The sequence below is a fragment of the Somniosus microcephalus genome, chromosome 1 (assembly GCF_052327205.1).
Source record: "Somniosus microcephalus isolate GS21.2 chromosome 1, FLI_Smic_1.0, whole genome shotgun sequence".
In the NCBI taxonomy this organism is placed as follows: domain Eukaryota; kingdom Metazoa; phylum Chordata; class Chondrichthyes; order Squaliformes; family Somniosidae; genus Somniosus; species Somniosus microcephalus.
The window spans coordinates 404,393,567-404,411,490 of NC_140987.1; the positions used below are offsets into that span (position 1 = coordinate 404,393,567).

A 17,924-nucleotide genomic window follows, 5' to 3' on the forward strand; every position below is an offset into this window, starting at 1 on the left:
ACCACCGGAACAGCAGCCATTTTGGACGCCTCCAGCCACATGGGGATCATGGACGCCGCCATCTTGGACGCCAGCCGCCATCTTGGCCCCCAACACCGCCTCATCTGATACCCGCAACGACACACTGACCCCTACGCTGGCCTCCGTTACGCTGGACCAAGCGAGACCGCACCAACTGGCCCGGTCCACAATGGACATTAAGGTAAATGGTCACGAAACAATCTGCCTTTTTGACTCTGGGAGCAAGGAGAGCTTCATCCACCCCGACACGGTGCGGCGTTGCTCTCTCCCAGTCCTGCCTGCGCACCAGCGGATTTCTATGGCCTCCGAGTCCCAGTCGACGGACATTGGCGGCTACTGCGTGGTGACACTCTTAGTAGACGGGACTGTGTACGATAATTTTAAACTTCTGGTCCTGCCCCACCTCTGCGCTGCCGTTCTACTGGGGTTAGATTTTCAGTGCCACCTTAAGTGTTACGATGGCGTACGGTGGACCCCTCCCCCCACTCACAGTCCGCAGCCAGCAGCTTCCAAATTGCCCGCCGCACACCAGGTGCAACCTCTCCACACTCAGTCACACACACCCCCCCCCCCCTGCCCCACTGTTTGCTAACCTCACCCCCGACTGTAAGCCCATCGCCGCAAAGAGCAGGCGATACAATGCCGGGGACAGGGTTTTCATTAAAACCGAAGTGGAGCGGCTCCTGAAGGAGGGGATTATTGAGGGCAGCACCAACCCCTGGCGAGCCCAGGTTGCGGTCGTTAAAACCGGCGAGAAGCAGCGCCTGGTCATTGACTACAGCCAGACAATAAATCGCTACACCCTGCTGGATGCCTACCCACTCCCCCGCATAGCTGATATGGTCAACCAGATCGCGCAGTACCGCGTCTTCGCGACCATTGACCTGAAATCAGCGTACCACCAGCTCCCTATCCGCCCTGAGGACCGCCAGTATACTGCCTTTGAGGCAAACGGCCGCCTCTATCACTTCCTTAGGGTTCCCTTTGGCGTCACCAACGGGGTCTCCGTCTTCCAAAGGGAGATGGACCGGATGGTCGATCAAAATGCGTTGCAGGCCACTTTCCCATATCTGGACAATGTGACCATCTGCGGCCATGACTTGCAGGACCATGACGCAAACCTCGAAAAATTCCTCTGCACCGTCCAACTCCTGAACCTGACGTATAACGAGGAGAAGTGCATATTCCGCACAACCCGCCTCGCCATCCTTGGCTGTGTTGTGGAACACGGAGTCGTCGGTCCCGACCCCGACCGGATGCGTCCCCTTATGGAACTCTCACTGCCCCAGGCCCTGAAGAGGTGTCTAGGGTTTTTCTCCTATTACGCCCAGTGGGTCCCCTACTATGCGGACAAGGCCCGTCCGCTGATCAAGTCCACCTCTTTTCCCTTGACGGCAGAGGCCCGCTTAGCCTTCCACCGTATCAAGGAAGACATTGCCAAAGCCACCATGCACGCAGTGGACGAATCCATCCCCTTCCAGGTGGAAAGCGACGCGTCCGACTTTGCCCTGGCCGCTACCCTTAATCAGGCGGGGAGACCCGTGGCCTTCTTTTCACAAACCCTCCAGGGCCCGGAGACCAGACACGCCGCTGTTGAGAAGGAGGCCCAGGCTATTGTGGAGGCTGTGCATCATTGGAGGCACTACCTGGCCAGAAAACGATTTACCCTGCTCACTGACCAGCGTTCAGTTGCTTTTATGTTTAACAACAAGCAGAGGGGCAAAATCAAAAACGACAAGATCTTGAGGTGGAGAATCGAACTTCCCACCTACAATTACGAGATCTTGTACCGGCCCGGGAAGCTCAATGAACCCCCGGATGCTCTATCGCGTGGCACCTGTGCCAGCGCGCAGATCGATAGACTGCGGGCCCTCCACAATGACCTCTGCCACCCGGGGGTCACCAGGTTCTTCCACTTCATCAAGGCCCGCAACCTGCCTTACTCCATTGAGGAGGTCAGGACCATGACCAGGAACTGCCAAGTCTGCGCTGAGTGCAAACCGCACTTTTATAGACCAGACAGGGCTCACCTGATAAAAGCCACTCGCCCCTTCGAGCGCCTGAGTGTTGATTTTAAAGGGCCTCTCCCCTCCTCCGACCGTAATGTGTACTTCCTCAACATTATTGATGAGTACTCCCGTTTCCCGTTCGCCATCCCCTGCCCGGACATGACCAGTGCCACAGTCATTAAATGTCTGAACGACCTCTTCACCCTGTTCGGTTTCCCCAGCTATATCCATAGCGACCGGGGCTCATCGTTTATGAGCGACGAACTCCGCCCGTACCTGCTCGCTAGGGGTATTGCCACAAGCAGGACCACCAGTTACAACCCCCGGGGGAACGGACAGGTGGAAAGAGAGAATGCGACAGTTTGGAAGGCCGCCCTGCTAGCCTTAAAGTCTAGGGGCCTTCCGACCTCCCGCTGGCAGGATGTGCTCCACTCTATTCGGTCCATGCTCTGCACTGCCACTAACTCCACCCCTCATGAGAAAATGTTTGTCTTCCCAAGGAAGTCCACATCGGGGACATCGTTACCGCCATGGCTGACGTCCCCAGGGCCGGTCCTACTGAGAAGACACGTGAGGACCCATAAAACGGACCCCCTGGTCGAGAGGGTCGACCTCCTCCACGCCAACCCCCAGTACGCTTACATTGCGTACCCGGACGGGCGGGAGGACACAGTCTCCATACGAGACCTCTCACCCTCGGGGGCCCCAGTTACCCACTCCCACCGCCCCCCCCCCCCCCCCACCCCACGATCCAATAGCCAACCCCAGCAGACGGCACGCCTGGGCCCCGCGACCCGCTCGACACCCACGAGGACTACACACCAGTGCCCCAGCCTACGCGGGACTCGACGCCGGAAGCTTCTCTACCCCTGCCGTCGCCACGTCGATCACAGCGGCAGACAAGACCTCCGGAGAGACTCCAATACACAAACTTTTAATACACTTCACCCCGCCGGACTCATTTTTAAACAAGGGGTGAATGTGGTAAACCACTGTTATACCTGCCTGTATGGATGTTTGTATTCCACTGTGTACATGTCTACATGCCTCGGCTGACTCCTCCCACAAGCCCAGGTATAAAGGTGACTGCTCCACAGTCCCTCTGTATTCTGGACTGGTCGACCACTCGAGGCACACCTTCATTCTCTTGTTAATAAAAGCCTGTTAGTTACTCGCTTAACCTCAGTCTTTTGAGTAATTGATAACGCATCACCATCCCCAGCCCAGAGTGGCTCATTTAGATGCTGTATTGATTTGGGTTAAAGAACATGGCGAATTATGTACCCTCAAGGTAGGTTTTATTTTTGATGAACTAGCTCCAAAAGTGGGTGCTGTTTCACTATAGAACACAAGTAATTCCGACCTTCCTTTGTTCTGGCTTTGTAAACTTTTATGTTTTCAACTGAAGTAATCACACTTCCTACTGGCTTCTGTCTTATTAAAGGCTTTTCTCCTTTCAGACTCGCTTGGTGGAAATAGCCACACATTGATGATAGCTTGTGTCAGTCCTGCTGATTCTAATCTTGAAGAGACTCTCAATACTCTGCGCTATGCTGACAGAGCGAGGAAGATAAAGAACAAGCCTGTGGTTAACTTCGATCCCCAGGTTGCTGAACTGCAACACCTTAAACAACAGGTAGAAGGTTAAATCCACTAGCGCACACTGCTATTGGGAGATCCACCCCAAATAGATAGTATAGTTTATTTTCCTTGCTTAGCACTGCGTACATTTGCTTCTGAATTTTTTTAAAAGTTCCTTGATGGCTTGCATGTTGGCATTGTAGTACAGTTGAAAATTGGCCTATGATGAACTGGAGTGTGTCAAAATCATTTTAATACACAAACTTGCATGTAGAAGGCTATGGGTCATTACAATGATTATCTTAGGACAGGCAGAATTGGAGTGTAAAATTGGCCTACAGGTATTGGATTTTAATGGCAGGTTTAAGCATTTTGTTTCAGAAGCTATTTGCTGTTGTTGTTCTGTACTGTTTAGGGTTTTCCATAATGTAACTTTATCCTTGTATTGGCCCTCATCCCATGGATAAGAGAACCAATCCAACCAGAAAACTAACTTTTCTTTGATCCTTGGCTTCCAATAGGCAAAGATGCACCTTTTTGATTTTCTTTAAAAATCTTGCATTCTAATGGATGATGCTTACAATTTTATTTACTTGAAGAAAGATAAATGATGAGGATCATCCATGTTGAATTGTGTTCTGCTTTATTCTAAAAAGTAGGTGTTGTGGATGTAATGCTTCTTACTGTATGTTTGTTTGGTTCAGGTGCAGGAACTTCAGATGCTGTTGCTGCAAGCACATGGGGGAACTGTTCACGTGAGCAGTAGGTAAGTCTAGTCTAATCACCAGTGTCTGATTAATAGCAAATGCGCTATTTTTAAATAGAGCAGTCATTTGTTTTACTGTCACTTTTTTTAAATGAGTTTCCTCCTATAGCTCATCTATCTAACGTGTATATAAATTGTTCTCCAAGAATATATCGCCCTCTATTTCTCAGTTTGTCTGAGACCTCTGATACTTAACACAATTTGGGAGGCATATTAAGGTTCTCATTAAATCCAAATTAAAGACCTAAGCTGCTCAAGGCTAGAAATATCCAGCAGCGTGCTGGGTAGAGTTGCATTGGACTTCTGTCATGCTTTTATTTGCAAAATATGTATTTGTTTTCTGAAATCCAAATAGGCTACCAAATTCAAAATGTGAGAATTGAATTTTAGAATAAAAACACAATTGAAAATATATTTCATCGTGAGTGAATATTAATGAAGAAATCAGTACAAACCAGTTGTACTTCTCTTTCCAGAAACGGACTTGGTGCTTTTTTCCTTTTTTGATATGACTTGTAATCCCATTTTTTAAATATATACGGATGTATTAATTTGGAGGAGTCCAGCACAAAGTAATGAGTGCAAGCACAAGCTAGGAAGACTCTACTAATTCACTCTTTAAATCTCCCTGGTCTAAGTTGGAAGGTGTAATGCATTTGTTTAAAATGGGAAGAACTCTGCAGAAGGTGACCAGTGTAATTGGGATGAATAATTGTTATTGATCAAAGAATTTTCAATGTCTCCAAGATTTCTATGAAAAATTGAAGTACTCTGGCAGAAAAATCATGGTTTACAAGGTGAATGGAGAAATTTGGGGATATTTATTTACCTGCCTCATGTACATGGCTGGCTTATAATTACTTGTCAAGCCCATAGCTAAATAGGGCAATGCTATGAAGCAGTCACTACTGCGCAAAAACATGTTTGAAAGTTACACCTGTAGGAGTAATCCTTTGTAACTAGTTCTACAGAGTAAATCTTTTTCTTTAGTTCAATTTGAGAGGTGTGTAGGGGCTATCTGAAATTGCGAGGCCCTAATATACCAATCCTACTTGCATGATGTGGTGCAGATATTAGTTGCCATCCAGCATATTTGGTGTTGCCACATTGAACAATTATTAAAATTTTACTGGAGTTTGGTGTTGCCTTAAGAGGGACATTTGGAGGCTTTGACTCGGTAAGCAAATTGGGGCTTTTGATCTTTTCATAATGGAAGAGCAATTCTTGCAATTATGTATATTTTCCTTTCTGCTGCCTGCCAATTTCACTGGTACACCTGTTGTCTTTGGAATGGAGTGCTCAAGTGTCACTTAATGGTTTTTTGAAAGTGTTATGGGAGCTGGTAGTGGCAGAGTTGAACACCTCTTGTCTGATTTGCAGTGTGCCAGTTGTTTGTGTGCACTGACATACTATTAAGGTAAAAACACTTTTTTTAAACAGGGTGGATAAATCAGAGAATCGACTATCTGAAATGGAGATGGCAAAAGTGCAACAAAAAGAAATAGAAAATCTGAGTAAAGAGCTTCGTGTAGCAGTTAGCCAGACAACGCAGATGTGTGAAAGGGTCATAGCGGTAAGACTTCTCATTTTGACTGTTTCCATTTGTGTCTCTCTTCCCACCGAGTACAGTGATGTGTGAAGTATTCAGATTTTATTCCCAGTGTATTTTTCAACTTCCCTCTCATCTTGTCCCTAAAATATTTTTTTCTCTCTGAAGGAAGGGGACTGTTTGCATCAGTTCTTGCCTGCTACTACTGAAGGATTGTTGTTTGCTATTGCAAGTTGTAATCTCTTTGTCCCCCTCTTTCTCTTCCCACCCCCTGCCAAAAAAATGGCCTGTGAATTGGGGCACTGATTTGCCTGTTTGCTAAGTGTTCATGTAGATTTTTATTGGGGGTGGGAAACCTTGTGTTTAATTTTAAGGATCTACAGGAATTACACTAGAAATGCTGTAAGTCCCAGTGTAACTTATGGATATTGAGTCTCTAATTTCATATGCTCATATTTGTGGCTAATAATTGAGCATTGCTAATTACATTTTCATTTTTGTTCAGACTGAACAGATGAATGAGAAGCTAATGTGTAAGCTGAGTGGACTCTCGCAGCATGCTGCGTATGTATCTACCACATTTTCTGTTTAGTGCTGTAGAGTTTTATATGTTTAAAATCTTGCATACGAGTGCACTTCATGGTCAAGATTATGGTAACATTTTGAGATCTTCATTAAGAATGAAGACTGCCTATGTAAACATTTATAATAATCCATATGTTAAGTTACCTGTTGGGATTTAGTTGCAGACCCCCTCTACTAGATAGCAGTGTTGTGTACCACAAGTCACTCTGCTCCAGCTGTCATTTTGTCCAGCCTGCTGTTTTCTAACCCCCCCCCCCCCCCCCCCCCCCCCCCGTTGTTGTGCCTGTGTGCACTGCCTGCTCCCTCCTTCTTGCACTCTTTCATGGCTCCAGAGCCCTAATAACAAATGTCATCAATTCCCCCCACTTCCCACTTGTTCTAGTTCAGAAAATCCTCTCCCTTCTCTTTCCTTGCACCCCCAACCACTGCCACAATCTCCTATTTGGTTATAATGGCCTCCCCTCCTTTTGACAGCCCTGCTACCACTTATGGCTCTCTAATCCCTTGATACCTGTTTCATGTCTCCTTGTTGACCCTTAAAGTGGTCCATACACTCACCCTAACCTTCCCCCCCCCCCCCCAAACTGTTATTCACTGTTATAACAACCTTGTTCAGCAATTGTCCCTTATGGTGCCCTGCTTCGTGCATCACTTCTACTTGCCCCATTCCTTTTTTCAGCCCTCCCAATGTTTTCTGTTTAGCCTTCCTTACTGGCTGTTTCAAATCATATGAAGATTTTGACCATTTAAGAGCTCCTGCTCAAGACAGGTGTTGGAATTGGACATGTACAAATATAGCGTAGAAACCAAGATGGGAACAAAACATCACAGGAGAAACATATAGCTAGAAGTTGTCCGGGACAGAAAAATACATGATGGACTGAAAGTCAAATCAACTTCAAAATAAATCAAATCAGAGAGCCACACAATATATCTGAGAAATGGAGACTATTCCAATTGACTAGCTCACCCAGTCTTGCATCAAAGATAGGGAGACCTTCATTCCCCTACTGGTCTGAATTTTGAAACCACTCCCACAATTTATTTTGTGAACCTTGTGCTCATCAAAATGAGTGAGTGACATTTGGATATGAAATACTTTCCATTTTGGTATGACAGCAGTGTGTAGCAGGAAACTGTAACACTCAATCTCAGCTTTGAATTGGGTACTTGGGAGTGATGTGCTGCAGGATGCTACTCTGCATTTACTGGATGGGGTAGTTTTATTGAGCACACTTTCTTTTACCCATCTTGGTTATTGACCTTAATAGGTGCAAGCTGGACTTAGACAAACTAATGGAAATCTCAGCAAATGAAGAAATGAGTGAGCAAATCAACATTCTACGTAGTCTGCAGCAGATCATTACTAATATGGAGGTGAGAGTTCAGTGTCATTTTGTGTGGAGTGAATACAGCTGTAGTGTTGAAATATGCAACGCATAATTGATTGAAGGAGTCTTTTTATTTGACTGTTTGAACGGGTAATGTCTTGATCTGTTGGATGGAACTTGGAACTGTGAAAGTTTCTTAAAGTAGTCCCAAAATATCTAAACTTCTTTAAAGTACTGCCTTCACACAGTCTTAACTACACTGGTGAGGAGAACACCTAATGGATGACTGGCTTTTCAGTCTTGTTTTTAAACTGTGTTCATTCTTTGGTTGTGTGTGTCACTGGCTTGTTTGGTCCAGCTACAATTTAGCAAGTGCGTCAACACCCACCATTAATGCACAGTGTCTGCAATTGTATTTGTTGCTTTTGATTGTGTACTGGTTTTTCACTTTCATTGCTTTAATTGGCAGTAGGTTGCTAATGTTGCGGTCCTAAAATCAGCAATGTGACTACTGGTTTCAAAACAAAAAAGAGCAGGAGCATTCTTGTCACCATTTTTGAATGTGGCCATGCCAAAAGGACTGGAATTGTGCATATCTACTCATTATCTTTTTTTTAAAACCTGGCTTTGCATTGGTCTTTCCCTTTCCACCCCCCCCCCCCACAATGATCTAGTAGATAAAGGGGCCCATTCAGGATACTGAGACACTTGGACCAGAGAAATCAGATTTGACCCATGTCTTAGTGTAGGCTTTTTTGCAACACCTTTTCTTGCAATTACAGTTTGACTGTTTCATAAGCAGACAGAATATCTTGTGAAGCAAGACCTCCTCTCTGCTGCATATGTGTTAGCATAGTTCAGGTCAAAAATTCACCTTGAATTGGGAAATCTGCAGTTGGGAAATCTGCAGTTGAGAATGTAACAAGAAAAATAGAAAGTGAGTAAAGTACTTTTATTTTAAGTGTTAGCTAGATCATCCAAATGTGAGAAGGGTCAGTGATGGGATTTCCAGTCAGAGTTTCTAATGGGGCATATTTTGCCACTTGATGATTTTTCTCAGTATTATAATCTGAATTGCTTACTAGAGAATACATGGCATGTCCACCATGTTCTATTAACTCAAAAGGTGGGAAAATACTGCTACAAAATAGTAAAACAATTTACAGATAAAGATATACAGCATGTTACAAATGGCCTCTGCCCCTTGCTTAGAGGAAAAATCCATCTGGGTTCCTGCTCCTGATTGCTATGCAGTGACCTCTGTTGGAATGGGGGTGTTCATGTTGCCTCTGGACAGCATTAGGTTTGGTTGTGATTTGCCCTTGCATCTCCGGCAGACTACTGTATTGTTTAGTGTATACAAAAATTCACTTGGGCAAAATACTTTGTGCCTTTTTGGGAAAGGAGAAAATGGGATCTGGGAGGAAAGTGTCTTTCGGATGAACGAGACTTTGGAAGTTGACTGTGTCCATCAAAGAAAATGACATCTGTTCAGGATCCATTAAAATGAAGGTTGGGCTAAAATCTAAGGCATGGAATCTTGTCATCTCTAGCCTGAGCCTAAACACTTTTTTAAATTCTTCCTTCCCCTATATAGAATGAGTGCACAGAAATGCCACCTGAGATGGAGGCAATTGATCTAGAACAAGTGGAAGAAAATGTAGATGTAAGTGACCCTATTTTCTGTCTATTATACACCAAAAATGTTTTAATCTATTTAAATCCCAATATTTTTCTCCCCTGCTGTGGTTTTTTTGAGAAGTGTTTTGAAGGTTCACATTGAATTCCACCATAAACATACCAAGTGCAAGTATGTAATTGCTTTCAATTGTAACCAAATTTTTCTTCTGAACCTACCATGAAGAAAATAAACATTAGTTGTTGAACTGAGCAGTTTGCAACAATTTGATTTGGTGTGCTAGTTGTAAACTACATGCTTAGGCACCTTGCAAGTAGAGACGGAATTCTGTATCGAGTTCCCCAGGTTTTTGACACCGCTTCAATCAAGCCATGCATTGTCAACCTGGTGAAGCTGCTAACTTTGGATTAATTATGCCTGCAGCAGTATTGTTTTTAATGACTGACTTCAGAAGTCCTTCTGTATTCAACAGGAGAACACCAGCTTAAAGGAAAAGAGGGACTCTGATCCTTTCATGGTCGGCTGTGCATTGAGGCATGCACAGATGTCCAAAGAGTTGATTGAGCTGAATAAAGTGCTTGTGCTTAAGGAAGAACTGGCCAGGAAAATGTCTCAGGGTGACTGTGAAATGGAGCCTCTACACATTTTGTACCAGGTAAGCTAGGACAAGAACATGGAGCTGGAGTAGGCCATTTGGCCCTTCGAGCCTGCTCTGCCATTCAGCAAGATCATGGCTGATCTTCTACCTCAACTCCACCTTCCCGCACTATCCCCATATCTCTTAATTCCCTTAGTTCCCAATTTATCAACCTCCTGTCTTGAATATACTCCACGACTGAGCGTTCACAGCGCTCTCAGGTAGAGAATGCCAAAGATTCACAACCTTTTGAGTGAAGAAATTTCTCCTCATCTCGGTTCTAAATGGCTGACCCCTTTATTCTGAGACTGTGACCCCCGTGTTCTAGATTCCCCAGCCAGGGGAAACATTTTCCCAGCATTAACCCTGTCAAGCCCCTTAAGAATTTTATATGGTTTCAATTAGATCACCTCTCATTCTTCTAAACTCTAAGGAATATAGGCCTGGTCTACTCGATCTCTCTTCATAGGGCAATCCCCTCATCCCAGGAACCAGTCTAGTGAACCTTCATTGCACTCCCTCTGAGGCAAGTATGTCTTTCCTTGGAAAAGGAGACCACAACTGTACACAGTACTCCAGGTGTGGCCTCACCAATGCCCTGTATAATTGTAGTAAGACTTCTTTACTCTTGTACTCTAATCCCTTTGTAACAAAAGCTAACATACCATTTGCCTTCCTAATTGCTTGCTGTACCTGCATATTAACTTTCTGTGATTCATATACAAGGACCCCCAGGTCCCTCTGAATGCAAACATTTCCCAGTCTTGCCATTCAAAAAAATTCTGCTTTCTTTTTGTCTTTCCTACCAAAGTGGATATATATAATATCACCGCTTACTTTCCCACCTAACTTTGTAACATCAGCAAACTTGCATATGTTACACTCGGTCCCTTCATCTAAGTCATTAATATAGATTGTAAATAGCTGAGGCCCAAGCACTGATCCTTGTGGTACCCCGCTAGTTACAGCCTGCCAACCTGAAAAAGTCCTGTTTATTCTTACTGTTTTCTGTCCATTAACCAATCCTCAATCCGTGGTAATATTACCCCAATTCCATGAGTCCTAGTTTTGCGTAATAACCTTGTGGCACCTTTATCGACTGCTTTTTGAAAATCCAAATACGCTACATCCACTGGTTTCCCCCTTATCCATCCTACTAGTTACATCTTCAAAAAACTCTAATAGATTTGTCAAACATTATTTCCCTTTCATAAAAGAAGGTATATGTTTAATCTTTGATATTTAATATGATCTAAATATAATTTCAATTAAAATCTTTGCAAAACAGAATAAGTTCTTTGTAAAATGTGGTCCAGTTACTTTGTATTAAACCTTCCTGTGGTAAAATGTTTCTCCATGTTTGTAACTGAAGCTTCATTAAAGTATTTATGGCCCTGTTCAGGAGAACATCAAATCCCTTGAGGATGAAGTTTCTGCCCTACAGAAAGAAAAGGAAGAGCTGGTGCTGGCACTACACAGTACAAAGAAGGACACCAATGTAACAAAGTAGGTTCATGCTCCTGTATTACAGTTGAATAAACAATTGGGGTTTAGGGTTGTTTAAATTTAAGGAGCTTAAAACTGAATCTGCGCTCGAGCGAGCTGAGTGTTGTAATGCTGTTTTGAATATATTACGTTCTACAACATTTCCCCACCAAAGTACTAGACTAACTTCTGAGCACTGCTGATTGCAGGCAGCTAAATTTGCTTTGAAAGTAACTGCCTCTTGGTTCTTCCTGTTGCAGCTAACTCATCTGCCTTAATTTTTGTTCGTGGGTGGGATTAATCGAACAAGGGATAAAAATTGGGTGGCGGGGTGCTAATTTTAGTGCCCTGAAAAAGTTGGCGCCCTCGCGGCAGATTCTCCCAGGTAGCGCCCCAAGAGGGAGGAGGGGCGCTACTAGAAGCGTCCCGCTTGGGGTGCTTCGAGCCAAATCGTGGCGCTACTGCAGGCCTTCCGCCCCTTATTAAAGGGGAGGGGCCTGGCGCAGTGCGTCCTGGCGCCCAGCTGAGCCACCAGGGATCGGGAGTGCCGGGCTCATGGAGAGCAGCCGGCACTTCACTGGGGCCGGGGACTGCAACTGGGGCAGGTTGCAACAAAAATGGCCGCCCGCCACCTCCCCTTTAACTAGCATCGCCGCAGGTAGACCCCCCAGCGGACATGGCGTCCGGCGGCAAGTCGGGGGGGCGCCACCCGATATTACAGCTGGGCTGCTGAGCACGCGATGATGTCATCGCTGGCAGCGCCACCGCTAACTGGAGGCGCAAATTAACTGAATTTAGTACCCCCCCCACCCCCGAGTCTTTTACTGCAACTGCCTCTTCAGTGATTGATTTAAGTTCTACATGCTGTGGTAGGTTGTTTTTTGAGAAGTAGCTTGTAACCTTGTATAGCACTTCAATTGCTAGGAAGACCCAACTCTTCAACAAAAATGCTTTAATTCTAGGAGGAAAGGTAAAGAAAGATGGATCATTTGAACTACTTGGTGCCAATATTCCACCTTCCAATTTGATTGTATTGGAATGTGCAAGTGTTATACATGCAAACAGAATGGATTTTTTGCAGGGGGTCTGAATATACAATAACCAGGGATGCTAGTTTAACTGCAACACTTGGGAGGTAGTACAGAGAATTCAGTAAAATCTGGCCCGATCCAGAAAAGGTCTGCTTTATGATGATCTGGAATTGAGAATCGGTGATCCATACTTTAATGACTTAAATGAGCAGAAGATTCCTTCTGTGGAAGGGAACTTGTAGATTATCTGCAACTGAGGCAAGAATCTGCCCTACCTATTGATGTCCACCTGCAATCAATATGGGGCTTCAAGTGGATTTTCTTCAGGTGGTACTAAAATATGAGAATCTCTGACCTGTGATATTCTATGCTGCTGTGAATTTGCAGAAGACTTGAACCCTGCATGGAGGAACTGGAATGGCCTACATAAGGGGGCATTAAAGCCTAAACACTGTGCTCAACAGAGAGAAAATCTTTTTTCCCTTTTTTATAGATGTAGGCAATCTGTATATTTCCAAAAATCTTTTAGATTTGGAATTTTTGCAAAGCTAGTTTACATCCTAAGGCACAAGGGTAGCATGGTGATGTAGAAAATATGATCCATAATATTATGTATGAGTTCAGGCATCATATATTGACTGGAGATTAAGATATTAAGAAACTTAAATCAGTTTCCCCATCGCATGCATCATTTAATTAGTAGTGGCTGAATAAAAGAAGGAAACACTTGCATTTATATAGCGCTTTTCATGAATTCAGGACCTCTTAATGCACTTTACAGCCATTAAAGTACTTTTGAAGTGTAGTCGCTGTAATGTAGGAAATGTGGCAGCTAATTTTTGCACAGCAAGGTCCCACAAATGGCAGTGAAATAAATGACCAGATCATCTGTTTTAGGTATTGGTTGAGTGATAAATGTTGGGCAGGATACCAGGGGAATTCCCCAGCTCTCTGAATAGTCCCACAAGATCTTTTACGTCCACCTGAAATGGCAGACAGAGTCTCTGCCGAAAGACTGCACCAACAACAGTGCAGCACTCCCTCAAGTACTGCACTGGTGAGTCTAAATTATGTACTCTCGTCTCGAGTGGGATTTGAACCCACAACCTTCTGACTGTAGAAGGAGATTGCTACCACTTGAGGCAAGGCTGACGCCTAAATAATAAGTAGTTAATGTTGGTGATTACGACAGGAACTTTTTCCAGTTCTGACGAAGGGTCATCGACCTGAAACATTAACCCTGCTTCTCTCCACAATGCTGCCTGACCTGCTGAGTGTTTCCAGCATTTTCTGTTTCAGATTTCCAGCATCTGCAGTATTTTGCTATTATACTAAACAGTATGTTAGCTGGGCATGAATGCAAAAAATAATAGAGTAAGGATGAAACCTTTTTGAAATTTAATTTGGGTTGTGTGACAGAAGCAGAGCTCTGTCATGCCTCAAATGTATAACTTTTTTTTGCATTTGTATTTTTGATCACTTTACATACAATGACCCAGAAATTCGGGTCGGAGGCTTCCCGCGGGTGCAAGCCTCCGACCTGCACTTGTCTAGCGCGCCGGCCGTTGAGCTGTGGGCCCGCGTGGGATTCCGATCCTGGGCCTCCTCCAACTGCCGGCATGCAGTTAGTTCGATGTGTCCCCTGGGATCACGTGGGCCATGGAGAGCCAATGGTAGCAGGGAATGCTTCATTCATAAGTTTGACAGGAACCTGTCAAACCTATAAATACGATAAGCCCCAAAACATCACTAAAACTTCAAATAAATAATAGTCACATTTTTAAAATAACTATAAATTACATGAAATAACTATTAAACAATTTACATTTTTGAAAAAATATTAATTACATTTTCTAACCGGGCTAAAAATAAACTTACCTTTTAAAGAATTTAAAATAATAAACCTGTGGAAAAAATGTTTTAATTTTAATTTAATTCCCCACTTACCTTGTTAAAAGCAGGCTTTGCGCCTGCTTTTTAAGTGTAACTACTGGAGACTTAGCCTCCCGGAGAACCCTGCAAAAAAAAAAAAAAAAAAAATGTACGTTCGATGCGCCTCCGGCGCACGTGTTCCACCTGTCAACCCCTTCTTTCAGGGGAACCGAAGTGCCGGTTTCCCCCACATGCACGAAACCAGCACTTTCGTTGGGCTTACGTGTGAGTACCCTGTGCGTACTCACGTGTTGGGACCTGAATTTCTGGGCCAATAATGCAAATTAAAGATTAGCTATATCATTTGAAGTTTTTCTGTCCTGTCTAGAGATGCCAAGTTTTCCAAGGGGTCATCTGACCCAGCTAGTTTCCCTCATTTGATGGTGCCAATATTTCTAAGTTAATTGTCAGAAAATTACATAATGCCTGGGTCAAAACTCTCCGGTGTTGTGTGTGAATTTGTAGACTGGAGGATGTAGATATATTCACTAATCTGACCCATTCGGAATCTATGGTTCACGTCTTTTCTACTTGTGGAAAAACTAGTTAACAGTTTGTTGTCTAACCATTGTGAAGAATCTTCAAACATGTCTGCTTTGACTTCAAAGAAAAGATATGAACATAACTGGGTAGCAACCTTGTGGCCCTTAGTTTCCTGCTTTGCACTTCTGATTCTAAATGCAGTGGCCAGAGAGTCCTGAGGAGTCATAACATAAAAAAGGAGCAGGAGTAGGCCATTTGGCCCTTCAAGCCTGCTCCACCATTCAATGAGATCATGGCTGATCTTCTGCCTCAACTCCATTCACCGACCCTATCGCCATATCCCTTGATGCCCTTACTAGTCAGAAATCTATCTACTTCTGTTTTGAATATACCCAATGACTGAGCCTCCACAGCCCTCTGGGGTAGAGAATTCCAAATATTCACCACCCTCTGTAGAAATTTCTTCTCATCTCAGTCCTGAGTGGCCTACCCTTTATCTTGAGGCTGTGGCCCCTGGTTCTAGACTCCCCAGCCAAGGGAAACACTCCCAGCATCTATCAAGCCCTGTAATAATTTTGTATGCTTCAATGAGATCCCCTCATTCTTTTGAATTCGAGAATACAGGCCTAGTTTACTCAATCTCTTCTCATATGACAGTCCCGCCATCCCAGGAATCAATCTCTTGAACCTTCGTTGCACTCCCTCTATGGCAAGTATATCCTTCCTTAGGTAAGGAGACCAAAATTGTACACCGTACTCCAGGTGTGGTCTCACCAAGGCCCTATATAATTGGAGTAAGACTTCTTTACTCCTGTACTCAAATCCTCTTGTAATGAAGGCCAGCATACTATTTGCCTTCCTAATGGCTTGCTGCACCTGCACTTTCAGTGACTCATGTGCAAGGACACCCAGGTCTCTTTGAGCATCTGCATTCCCCAATCTTTCACCATTTAGGAAATACTCTGCCTTTGTGGGTTTTTTTCTACCAAAGTGGATAACTTCACTTATGTAAAGTTTTTTTTTAATAATCAGACTGTTGAAAGATATTGAAAAGCACAAGATTTTGAATTCTTTGTTTTTGGCAGTTTAATTATTGTACTGCTGGTTACTTGCTTTGTAAATAAATTGAAGTTGGTTTTAGCATGAATATAACAATCAGTGATATTTTCCAGCTTTCTTTAAATAGATAGAATGCAGTATAGACAGCGTTAATAAAAGGGTTCTGACGAAAGATCATCGACTTAAACGTTAACTGTTTGTCCCCCCCCCCCCCTGCCCCAAGATGCTGCCTGACCTAAGTATTTCCAGCATTTCTTTTCTTAAAATGTAATAAAAGGGTTGTTAGTCCTATGGCAAGTTGTTCCATTCATGAGTTGTGTAAGGGTACAAGTTTAATTTATAGGAGACTCTGCATATGGAAACTGACATTTTGCAATGAACATAAATGTGTAGAGACACACTCACTCACTTTGGGTAACATTTACTTTACGTATGAGCTGCTTCCTTTCTGAATCCAGCTGCTGAGGGAAATGGATGAAGGATTTGGATTTATTTAGCTCTGCTATCTGTTTGCAGGGTTAGCGAGCGTCGAAGGAAGCGTCTCCAGGAGTTAGAAGCTGAAATGACTAATCTTAAAAAGAAGTTGTTGGAACAGTCAAAAATGCTTAAATTCAAGGAGAAGACAGAAGGGACCGTTAATAAGCTGAATCAAGATATTCAGGTACTACATTACACTTCTGTTTGTAATGTGTGCAGTTGCAACAAAAACAAAACTTTAATCTGTTTTTAAATTCAAAGGCAAATTTAAATTTTTTCCATTATTTGACTGGTAGAACATTAACAGATAAGAGTACTACCAGTTTAACCATTTACTTCCCAACCACCACCTTTTTTTTTGGAACTCCTTTCACATCACAGCAGTTATGAAAGTTGTGATCTTCTATCTTCCTTTACAGATAAAGAAACTTTTCAAATATATTGAAGCAATGTTCCCTTTTAATTTTTTTTTGGGTGCGCAGCCCCTTTTGGGGGGGCTGCACAGCCCATTCAAAACACTGTGCATGCACTTTTTTTTTGTCCCATTTTTAAAAGCCAGTGAGCTGGCTGCGTGGGAGCTCCAGAGCTTAAAGGGAACATTGAATTCAACATATTTTGGGTTCTTCTCCCTCTTGAGTATTGTGCGCAGTTTTGGTCGCCTTATCTGAGGAAGGATGTTCTTGCCATGGAAGGAGTTCAGTGAAGATTCACCAGGCTGATACCTGGGATGGTAGGAATGACATGAGGAGAGATTGGGTCGATTGGGCTTGTACTCGCTGGAGTTTAGAAGAATGAGAGGGGATCTCATATGAAACTTATAAAATTCTGACAGGACTGGACAGACTAGATGCAGGAAGGATGTTCCCGATGGTCGGGGAGTCCAGAACCAGGGGTCACAGTCTTGAGGATAAGGGGTAGGCCATTTAGGACAGAAATGAGGAGGAATTTCTTCACCCAGAGAGTGGTGAACCTGTGGAATTCTCTACCACAGAAGGCAGTAGAGGCCAATTCATTAAATATATTCAAGAAGGAGTTGGATATATTTCTTCAGGCTAAAGGGATCAAGGGGTATGGGGAGAAAGCAGGGACCGGGTACTGAATTTGGATGATCAGCCATGATCGCATTGAATGGTGGAGTAGGCTCGAGGGGCTGAATGACCTACTCCTGCTCCTATCTTCTATGTTTCTATTTTAGCACCAATCAAGGATGGAATAGATTATTTTTAGTCTCTGTCTCTTGTTTCCACACTTCTGTGCATTGCCAATGGGGCAATTTGTTAAGTTTCTAATATAAACCAAATCTTGACGAATCTCAATTATACTAGGTCCAATTTGATTT

At 43.7% G+C, this 17,924-nt stretch overlaps 1 protein-coding gene across 1 annotated transcript in view; it reads left to right on the forward strand.

Moving 5' to 3' along the window:
- kif4 (kinesin family member 4) overlaps positions 1-17,924 on the forward strand; it is a 79,176-nt gene that overhangs the window by 26,572 nt on the left and 34,680 nt on the right. Inside the window, exons 9-17 of the mRNA XM_085992447.1 lie at positions 3,491-3,666; positions 4,316-4,377; positions 5,818-5,950; positions 6,432-6,490; positions 7,783-7,888; positions 9,440-9,508; positions 9,954-10,136; positions 11,521-11,624; positions 16,625-16,769. Of these exons, the coding sequence (XP_085848573.1) occupies positions 3,491-3,666; positions 4,316-4,377; positions 5,818-5,950; positions 6,432-6,490; positions 7,783-7,888; positions 9,440-9,508; positions 9,954-10,136; positions 11,521-11,624; positions 16,625-16,769 (1,037 nt within the window). The remainder of the gene's footprint in view (positions 1-3,490; positions 3,667-4,315; positions 4,378-5,817; positions 5,951-6,431; positions 6,491-7,782; positions 7,889-9,439; positions 9,509-9,953; positions 10,137-11,520; positions 11,625-16,624; positions 16,770-17,924) is intronic.